At 43.7% G+C, this 9,105-nt stretch overlaps 1 protein-coding gene, 12 non-coding genes and 1 pseudogene across 13 annotated transcripts; all 14 read left to right on the forward strand.

Moving 5' to 3' along the window:
* The first annotated feature begins 152 nt into the window (after positions 1 to 152).
* On the forward strand, positions 153 to 5,638 carry rpl4 (ribosomal protein L4). Its single transcript, XM_076266568.1, has 10 exons — positions 153 to 226; positions 1,195 to 1,366; positions 1,597 to 1,703; positions 1,986 to 2,124; positions 2,631 to 2,755; positions 2,841 to 2,970; positions 3,277 to 3,433; positions 3,712 to 3,795; positions 4,103 to 4,223; positions 5,442 to 5,638. Exons 1-10 carry the CDS (start codon positions 224 to 226, stop codon positions 5,532 to 5,534), a joined length of 1,131 nt encoding a protein of 376 aa, XP_076122683.1. The 5' UTR covers positions 153 to 223; the 3' UTR covers positions 5,535 to 5,638.
* LOC143110367 (small nucleolar RNA SNORD16) lies at positions 1,027 to 1,124 on the forward strand. Its single transcript, XR_012984129.1, has one exon. It is a non-coding gene; the product is annotated as a small nucleolar RNA SNORD16 (small nucleolar RNA).
* On the forward strand, positions 1,412 to 1,481 carry LOC143110335 (small nucleolar RNA SNORD18). The gene has a single exon (XR_012984124.1). It is a non-coding gene; the product is annotated as a small nucleolar RNA SNORD18 (small nucleolar RNA).
* LOC143110357 (small nucleolar RNA SNORD16) lies at positions 1,797 to 1,894 on the forward strand. The gene has a single exon (XR_012984127.1). It is a non-coding gene; the product is annotated as a small nucleolar RNA SNORD16 (small nucleolar RNA).
* LOC143110380 (small nucleolar RNA SNORA35) lies at positions 2,410 to 2,537 on the forward strand. Its single transcript, XR_012984135.1, has one exon. It is a non-coding gene; the product is annotated as a small nucleolar RNA SNORA35 (small nucleolar RNA).
* On the forward strand, positions 3,117 to 3,186 carry LOC143110329 (small nucleolar RNA SNORD18). Its single transcript, XR_012984123.1, has one exon. It is a non-coding gene; the product is annotated as a small nucleolar RNA SNORD18 (small nucleolar RNA).
* LOC143110343 (small nucleolar RNA SNORD18) lies at positions 3,506 to 3,577 on the forward strand. Its single transcript, XR_012984125.1, has one exon. It is a non-coding gene; the product is annotated as a small nucleolar RNA SNORD18 (small nucleolar RNA).
* Positions 3,935 to 4,004, forward strand: LOC143110313 (small nucleolar RNA SNORD18). Its single transcript, XR_012984119.1, has one exon. It is a non-coding gene; the product is annotated as a small nucleolar RNA SNORD18 (small nucleolar RNA).
* LOC143110292 (small nucleolar RNA SNORD18) lies at positions 5,035 to 5,104 on the forward strand. The gene has a single exon (XR_012984116.1). It is a non-coding gene; the product is annotated as a small nucleolar RNA SNORD18 (small nucleolar RNA).
* A 1,020-nt stretch (positions 5,639 to 6,658) lies between the features above and the next one.
* LOC143138077 (large ribosomal subunit protein uL4B-like) lies at positions 6,659 to 9,094 on the forward strand (annotated as a pseudogene).
* Positions 7,186 to 7,255, forward strand: LOC143110299 (small nucleolar RNA SNORD18). Its single transcript, XR_012984117.1, has one exon. It is a non-coding gene; the product is annotated as a small nucleolar RNA SNORD18 (small nucleolar RNA).
* On the forward strand, positions 7,562 to 7,633 carry LOC143110350 (small nucleolar RNA SNORD18). Its single transcript, XR_012984126.1, has one exon. It is a non-coding gene; the product is annotated as a small nucleolar RNA SNORD18 (small nucleolar RNA).
* On the forward strand, positions 7,988 to 8,057 carry LOC143110305 (small nucleolar RNA SNORD18). The gene has a single exon (XR_012984118.1). It is a non-coding gene; the product is annotated as a small nucleolar RNA SNORD18 (small nucleolar RNA).
* LOC143110321 (small nucleolar RNA SNORD18) lies at positions 8,399 to 8,468 on the forward strand. Its single transcript, XR_012984121.1, has one exon. It is a non-coding gene; the product is annotated as a small nucleolar RNA SNORD18 (small nucleolar RNA).
* Positions 9,095 to 9,105: the final 11 nt, after the last annotated feature.

Genomic DNA, 9,105 nt, shown 5'->3' on the forward strand with positions numbered 1-9,105 from the left:
ACACTACACATTCAATTAACCGTAATAATATATTATTTGGAGTGCTACTCGAGTACTAATATAGCATAAACTCAAAGTTAACCGCAGGACCAAGTCTTGTCGGAAGTCACTACATGTCGGATGCATATATTTCCTTGAAGGTGCTATACCGACTTCCTTTTCTTCCGTGGCCGCCATCGTGTCAGGAGCGTGGTTCCCGGCGAGCCGTGAAGAGTAATATAAAATGGTATGTTTTTCAATTGGATTTTTGTGACTTCTCTTCATATTTGTGATCGTAACTGTTGTATTAAAGTATATTTTTTAGCCATGTGTCCGTGGAATACAATTTAATACCTGTATTATTAAAAGGTTGAGACGTAGGATTTGGAAGCCATTTTGAGCCGTAATTGAAGCTAGCAGCTAACATTACACGTGTGGTGACTCGCCAATGATTTGAGAAATTCCTTAACATAAGTTGTGATTAAAGTGTAGTCGATATGTTACCACTGACGATCGTAGTTAGCGGCACAGTGACCAACCAGTATTATTGATGTGATTGCATTATATAAAGTCATGTGTTTGTGGTTAGAAGTATAGGTCTTCACCGACTGGCGTGTTGGCGAATGTTAGCATATAACATTAGCTTTAAGGCATGGTAGGCCTACAGTTCGACACAAAATTAATTTCACCCTGTTAATTTGATTGTAAAGATTTGCCCTTATCGTTTAAGTCTCATTTAGCGTTCGTTCAAACAAAGGGAGCGTTCGTTAACCGCAATACGCAAGTAAATGATATTTACATGTGTAAATGCCTGCTAGCGTGCAAATGCTGCTTTCAACCTGCCGCCTGCGGCCTCGTAGTGACCGGAGAAGTAAATACAGGTTTATGGTCTTTCAAAAATGTTGCTCTAGTGCGAGAAATAAAGTGATAATTTAGCGATTACCATGTTTTGATTGGTTGAAATGGTCAACCAAAGATTAGTCACTGTAATGCCAAAATGTACAACCTCATCAAAAAAACTATCTCAAAAACAGTTTTGCTACCACTTGCAGTGATGGTGTAATTTGCGTCTGACACTGTGCTCAGCGACAGATGCCTACTGTCACATGCTGTCGCAGATGTTTGTTGAAACTTAATTCTGAGCAAGTGCAGGAGAAATGTTCACCTTTTTGCATGCCATTCCTACTCTTCTAAGCTGCTTCCTGTTTCTTCCAGGCTTGTGCCAGACCATTAATCTCGGTCTTCTCCGAGAAAGGAGAGACCTCCGGTAAAAATGTGGTGCTGCCAGCAGTGTTCAGAGCACCCATCCGCCCTGACGTGGTGAACTTCGTGCACACCAACATGCGCAAGAACAGCCGTCAGCCATACGCTGTCAGTGAGCTGGCCGGTAAGTGTCAATATTCCTGTGACCGCTACAATAATGACTTTGAAGCTCCACTGATGATACTCCACTTCTAGGTCCGTGTTTCTGATGTCCTGATAACGTTGGAAGTACTGATGAGCCTAATCTAGTCAATATAATTATGTCCAAACTACTCTTCGATAGTTTTTTTTGTTTTTGTTTCACAGGGCTTATAAATGCACGAGCCTCATACTCTGTTTTCTGTGTTTTATCAGGTCACCAGACCAGCGCTGAGTCCTGGGGCACAGGCAGAGCAGTGGCCCGTATCCCCCGTGTGCGTGGAGGCGGTACCCACCGCTCTGGTCAGGGTGCCTTCGGAAACGTATCCTTCTGTCAAAACGGTGTATTAGGTCATTGCTAACTCAATGTGTGGTATGATCTTAAGGAGTAGGCGTTTTGCATCTTTGAGGCAGCTTGCAGTGATGGTGTAATTTGCGTCCTACTCTGTGTGTGACGACGGTTGCCTGCCGTCACATGTCACCACAGAAGCCTGACGAACCTTGACTCTGAGCAGGAACAGAAAAAGATGACGTGACTACACATGGATGTAGATGGTGTTTGGGTGTTCTATGGGTTCTGCAATATTGCCTTGACTCCTATGTAGATGTGTCGTGGAGGTCGTATGTTTGCCCCCACCAAGACTTGGCGCCGCTGGCACCGCAGAATCAACATCACCCAGAAGCGCTACGCCATGTGCTCAGCCTTAGCTGCAACAGCCCTGCCTGCCCTGGTCATGGCTAAGGGTATGTTTGTGCTTACTGCACCTGTGCGATTGAGAGCAAGGGCAATGCAAATTATGTGCTAAAGGGTTTATCTTGAGAATGACAAACTAAATTCAAAGCTGTGTAATAGCTCGAGTTGGTGAAGGTGATGACTGTTTTTCCATCTAACTGAAGTTTATGGTTATAAAGTGCAATTTGGCTGTGGATTCCCTGCTTTAATGGTGCTCAAAATGCAGCAGTGCAGTTCTAATTCTATGTTTTTTTTTATGTTGCATAGTTTGTAAAAGATTTAACAGCATTAAGATTTTGCACTGAATGGTCTTGCCTGCCTTTCCCATGGTGGTATTAGACCAGTTCAGTGCCAAATGATGCTCAGTTTGCAGAAGGGCTGTGCTTGATCTCTGGCTCATCCCTTTCGAAGGCTGAGAACATTTCTGGTGGATCTTGCTGTTTTTAGGCCATATAGCTGTGCGTTGATGTGTGATGTGTCTGTAGTTGCTTCATGCACGCTTAATGCTCTTGTGTAGGCCATCGCATTGAGGAAATCCCCGAGGTCCCCCTGGTTGTCGATGATAAAGTTGAGGGATACAAGAAGACCAAGGAAGCCGTGCTTCTGCTGAAGAAGCTGAAGGCTTGGAACGACATCAAGAAGGTAAGCTATCTTTCTGCTTGTGAGTCAGATGAGCACTTTTGCCTGAATTGGTAGTATTTTTGTCTGATCCAACCTCTGTGTTCAGGTCTACGCCTCTCAGCGTATGCGTGCTGGCAAGGGTAAGATGAGGAACCGCAGACGTATCCAGCGCAAGGGACCATGCATAGTCTTCAACGAGGATAACGGAGTGACCAGAGCGTTCAGAAACATCCCAGGTGAGTCCTAGAACAGTCTGCCACTCGTGATGGCTCTTTATATAGAGTACACTACTTTTACTCTAGTTATGCCTCATACCTTAATGTGTTCACTTGGGATTTTACACTCTGTACTGAGTTTTGAAGCCTTTACTAAGTGAAGTCACTAGCGATGATGATATTCCACTTCTGGTCCGTGTTTCTGAACCCACTGATTATGTTGGAAGTCCTGAGCCTGTTTATACCTCACTTTTGAGGTAACGAAGTGAAGTGCTCTGTTTTTACACAAGTTACATGTGTGTTAACCCTGTGGATTCCCACCTTTAGGCATCACATTGCAGAATGTGAACAAGCTGGACCTGCTGAAGCTTGCTCCTGGTGGCCATATCGGTCGTTTCTGCATCTGGACAGAGAGCGCCTTCCGCAAGCTGGACGGCCTCTATGGCACATGGCGCAAAGCCTCCTCACAGAAGGTTGACTACAAGTGAGTGTTTAAGTATTGTCTTTGTGTTGAAACCATAATAGTAGTTTGTTCTGAGGTGTGTGTGTGTGTGTTCTACAATGATGAGCTTGCACTTCAAGGTCCGTGTTTCTGAAAGGAATGACGTCTTGCTGAAGTTCTGAGTGTGTGTGTGTGTGTGTATAGTCCTTAAGAGTCTGAAATCTTTAAAAAAACTAGATATCTGTAACTCATCCTTGTCATTCCTACTTGCAATAAAGTGTTTTTTGGGACTTTACTGACTCTTTCCCATCTTTGTCCAGCCTGCCAATGCACAAGATGACCAACACAGACCTGAGCAGAATTCTGAAGAGTGACGAGATCCACAAAGCACTTCGTGCCCCACAGTAAGTAACCTCACCCTGTCTTTTAGGACTGCATTTCCTGAGGACGTTGTTGAGCAACAGCTGTGTTCTCCATCATTTAAGATGGTAGCATCTAACAGCGCTTTCAGGAAACTCTTTGCAGAATGAAAACTTCCAAGTGTAGCGATGATGATATTCCACTTCTGGTCCGTGTTTCTGAACCCACTGATTATATCGGAAGTCCTGAGCTTGTCCATACCTCACTGTTTGAGATCAAGAAGTGAAGTGCACTGTCGGTTGCTCCTGTGTTACAGCCTAACCTTGTGTGTGTGTGTTTGTCATCCTGCAGAAAGAAGATGCAGCGCAGAGTCCTGAAGAAGAATCCTCTTAAGAACTTGAGGGTCATGATGAAGCTGAACCCATATGCCAAGACGTTCCGCCGCCGCGCCATCATGGCACACAACCCAGCTGTGAGTAGTCTGCCTGCCAGACATTACCAGAATGCCATTGTGTTTGTCAGTGGTACCCAGTAACTACAGTTTTAAATCAAAGTTGGCCCACCAGCAATATTATTTGGCCTGTCAGATTATTATTTTTATTTTACAATATTGATTTACGAGTAGCCTATTCACCAATCAGAGTGTGGGTGCTTAAATAAAAGAGAACGAACACCAGAACGCACTAGGATCCTGATAGGTTGTGCATAGCCCCCTGCTTCAATGTTGCATTTTTGTTCCTGTGTCTGGTGCGGATAGGCCACCTTGAAGGTGCCCTTATGTTCTTTTCAAACAGCGACAGCGTTGTTGCGCACCAGATACAGACTTTGCATTTCTGAAACCGGCCAAGATGAGTGTAAAGTTATTTTCATTCCTTTTTAGCAAGGCTATACTCTTGCGGTAAAACTTCCCTCGACTTTTTGACTTAAGACATTTTCTCCCAGCTAACTCCTGTAGTTTGCTCCTCACTCTGCACACTAATATTTCTTGTAGGCAAACAATATACATTGTAACACTGTCTGTCAGGAGGTGAATCAACCGTATATTTAAGAATAATAGACTATATCCAAAGAAGAACAAGTCAGACTATGTTGAACAGTCAATCATTGCTAAAATTATTAACAATATTGAAATGGGAGATAGTTTTTTTATGTTTTCTGTGGCTCATGTGATGGCTCTTTAGATAGAGTGCACCTTTACTCTAGTTATACCTCATACCCTAATACTTTCACTTGGGAATTTACACTCTATACTGAGTTTTGAAGCCTTAACTAAGTGAAGTCACTAGCGATGATGATATTCCACTTCTGGTCCGTGTTTCTGAACCCACTGATTATGTTGGAAGTCCTGAGCTTGTCCATACTTCACTTTTGAGAGGTAAAGAAATGGGAGATGAGGGTTCAAGAGCTTTTAGTAGACCATTAATGGGCCCATCCATGGTTTGTTTTTTCACAAGTGTTTTTTTTTTTTAATCCGTTTTCTGTGTAGATATGTGGACTAATAGAACATCCACCACAGCTGAGTTTCAAAATTAGTATACTCTGGCCCACCATCTATTGGCTAAGAAAAATGCTGGCCTGCTGCCAGTTACTTGCTGACCCCCTGCCATAAGCAATTTGCTAGAGCCTGTTAATGACTGCACTTGAAGCTTGGTTGTAAGGAGCCTAATGGTCTTAATCATCTGTTCTCCAGATCAAGGAGAAAATGCTGAAGTCCAAGAAGAAGCCCAAGAAGAAGCATCCCAAGGTGAAGGCAGCTGCAGCTCCTGCCCCCAAGGCTGAATAAAGACTTGGTGTTCTGCGTCAGCTGTGGTAGCTGCCACATTATGACGAGTCCACTGGAGTTCAGTTTAGCAATGCATTCAAATAAAAGATGTCTTATAAAATTCACTGCAGGCTGTGTGAGTTTATAGAAGCGAGGTGGAAAAATGATGCCATGCTATGGATGATGTAGTTAAATGAACTGCAAGTTTATTGAATACACATCCCTAAATCCACCAAGAGATTCTTTTGGAGCCACTTTCCAACCAAGTAGTTACAGGAACATAGTTCGAGGAACAGTCCACTTCTAAACAGTTATACTAATCTCCCCTAAAACCAGATTTGCCTTTTGGATTCCCACTGGCCATAGGAGCTGGTCTCCAAATCAACTTGGGTTGACAGTGGGCGTGACTTATAAGTTGGACCAATCAACGTAGACCTAGGTCACTAAGGGTTCCTATGCGGAAAAGGGAAAAGACCCTGCTCTGAAGGAGCTGAAAGAGTTACTGGAACTGTGGTCAGAGGAACTTAGTAATCCCCAAATTTGTTCCGGTGGAACACTAGAAAAGGTTTCTAGGAATGTTACGTTCTAGGAACTGCAAAAATCCCTCCGGTGGGAAATGGATTATTGGCACACATACTCATGGGGTAGAGCAGAGGAGGCTGGGAATGTCTACTCACCATCATAAATAAGCATGTTTAAGAGACTGCAGATGACCGTAGGTCGAACGGTCCTTTAACCGGAGAAACCCACTTTTACAAATATAGATGGAAAGGATGGTGTAATGGTTTTACATTCAGTTTTTACAGTAAGTTCCCGTGTCTCTGAAGCCTGTACAGTTAGGCAAGAGGTACTTCTCCGTTCAGCCCGCAGGGAGGGCCTCCAAGCCGCAGGTCAAATGGCTCAATTAAGTGGAAGCTGACTCAAATTGTCACACTGGATCATGGATCAGTGCTCTTCTGCATTTTAGTGCTTCACTTACTAGGCAAACTAAACCTTTGAGACCCTCATGAGGGGTATACTATGATACGAGTGGTACGTTGAGCCTAAAGCACTTAAGAGTGTTCTAGTTAATGGTGACCTTCCTCTTACTGGCCATTTAATTTCAAGCGAACAATTTGCCTTTTTTACACAATGTTCCGATTTAAAAGTTCATCAGAGGAAAGTGCCAGGAACATGTGCCTCTGTCAAAGATCTCTGGGGTGCACCTGGTTGTCGATTTTAAGTTGGCGGGTACAAGAAGACTGGAGGCTGTGCTATTGAAGCTGAAGGCTTGGAACGACATCAAGAAGGTAAGCCATCTTTCTGCTTGTGGCTGTCAAGGTTAAAAATGATCTATCCTGTAACTACATGTTAACCTGTAAGTTAGATGAACACTTCTGCCTGAATTGGGTAGTATTTTGTGTTCAGGTCTACGCCTCTCAGCGTATGCGTGCTGTCAAGAGTAAGACGTATCCAGTGCAAGGGAACATGCATCGTCTTCAACAATAACAACGGTGTGACCAGAGCATTCAGAAACATCCCAGGTGAGTCCTAGAACAGTCTGCCACTAATGTGATGGCTCTTTAGATAAGAGTACACTACTTTTACTCTAGTTATACCCCATACCCTAATGCGTTCACTTGGGATTTTACACTCTGTACTGAGTCTTGAAGCCTTTACTAAGTAAAGTCACTAGCGATGATGATATTCCACTTCTGGTCCGTGTTTCTGAACCCACTGATTATGTTGGAAGTCCTGAGCTTGTTCATACCTCACTTTTGAGAGGTAACGAAGTGAAGTGCTCTGTTTTTACACAAGTTACATGTGTATATTAACCCTGTGGATTCCTGCCTGTAGGCATCACATTGCAGAATGTGAACAAGCTGGACCTGCAGAAGCTTGCTCCTGGTGGCCATATCGGTCGTTTCTGCATCTGGACAGAGAGCGCCTTCCGCAAGCTGGACGGCCTCTATGGCACATGGCGCAAAGCCTCCTCACGGAATGTTGACTACAAGTGAGTGTTTGTGTTGAAACCATGATAGTAGCTTGTTCTGAGGTGTGTGTGTGTTCTACAATGATGAGCTTGCACTTCAAGGTCCGTGTTTCTGAAAGGAATGACGTCTTGCTGAAGTTCTGAGTGTACATAGTCCTTAAGAGTCTGAAATTTATGAAAGACTAGATATCTGTAACTCATCCTTTGTCATTCCTGCTTGCAATAAAGTATTTTGTGACTTTACTGACTTTCTTCCTCATCTTTGTCCAGCCTGCCAAAGCACAAGATGACCAACACAGATCTGTGCAGAATTTTAAAGAGTGACGAGATCCACAAAGCACTTTGAGCCCCACAGTAAGTAACATCACTCTGTCGTCTAGGACTGCATTTCTTGGAGGCTTTGTTGAGCAACAACTGTGGAGCATTCCATAATTTATGATGGTAGCTTCTAACAACGCTTTCAGGAAGCTCATTGCAGAATAACTTCTACCTTAGCCATGTGTAGCGATGATGATATTCCACTTCTGGTCCGTGTTTCTGAACCCACTGATTATGTTGGAAGTCCTGAGCTTGTCCATATCTCACTTTTGAGAGGTAACGAAGTAAAGTGCTGTTTTTACACAAGTTACATGTGTATATTAACCCTGTGGATTCCTGCCTGTAGGCATCACATTGCAGAATGTGAACAAGCTGGACCTGCTGAAGCCTGCTCCTGGTGGCCATATCGGTCGTTTCTGCATCTGGACAGAGCACCTTCCACAAGCCGGACGGCCTCGATGGCACATAGCGCAAAGCCTCTTCCCAGAAGGTTGACTACAAGTGAGTGCTTGAGTAGTTGAGTAGTGTCTTGTGTTTGTTGAAACCATAATTGTAGTGTATTCTCGTGTGTGTGTGTGTGTGTGCGCGCCATTTTTAGCGATGATGATATTCCACTTCTGGTCCGTGTTTCTGAACCCACTGATTATATTGGAAGTCCTGAGCCTGTTCGTACCTCACTGCTGGAGGTCACTAAGTGAAGTGCACTGTCGGTTGCTCCTGTGTTACAGCCTAACCTTGTGTGTTTTGTCATCCTGCAGAAAGAAGATGCAGCGCAGTTCTAAAGAATCCTCTTGAAGTGCAGACACACAATACAGAAGTTTTTCTGGGATTTGGGGTGTTAATTTGTGTCTGGTGCTTCCACACATATACAAACCTGAGAAGGGTTTCTGAATGTATCCTGTCTTCGTTCTCTGGGTGAGCTGTTCAAAATTTGCAGGGTCGTCTACGTCATCGGCTGAAACATTTGAATATTCCCACCGACCACCCCCTCTCATCAGAGTTGCAATTGGGCCTCGGCAGTTTTAAGTTTGGGAACCTCTGGCCTAGCCTATGCTGGAAGTGACCTAGGCCATCTGGTAATAGGCAGCCAATTTCAAATGCTTTTATCCTTTTGAATAGGATACATAAACTCTAGTGGGCTTATACCGACCCAAATTAAGTTTTACCCATTATTTAACATTGTTAGGCCATGTTACATCATACATGCAGGTGTATGAATTGATTCTGCTATGGTTATTGTATTTAGCTGACATTTTGGCTGAACTCCAATTAAAGATGTCTTTAAAAATCACTGCAGGCTGT

This window comes from Alosa pseudoharengus, unplaced genomic scaffold (genome assembly GCF_046254945.1).
Source record: "Alosa pseudoharengus isolate Yale_2024_CS ecotype anadromous, Long Island Sound unplaced genomic scaffold, YU_APseudo_1.1 YU_APseudo_1.1_scf_10, whole genome shotgun sequence".
Taxonomy (NCBI): domain Eukaryota; kingdom Metazoa; phylum Chordata; class Actinopteri; order Clupeiformes; family Clupeidae; genus Alosa; species Alosa pseudoharengus.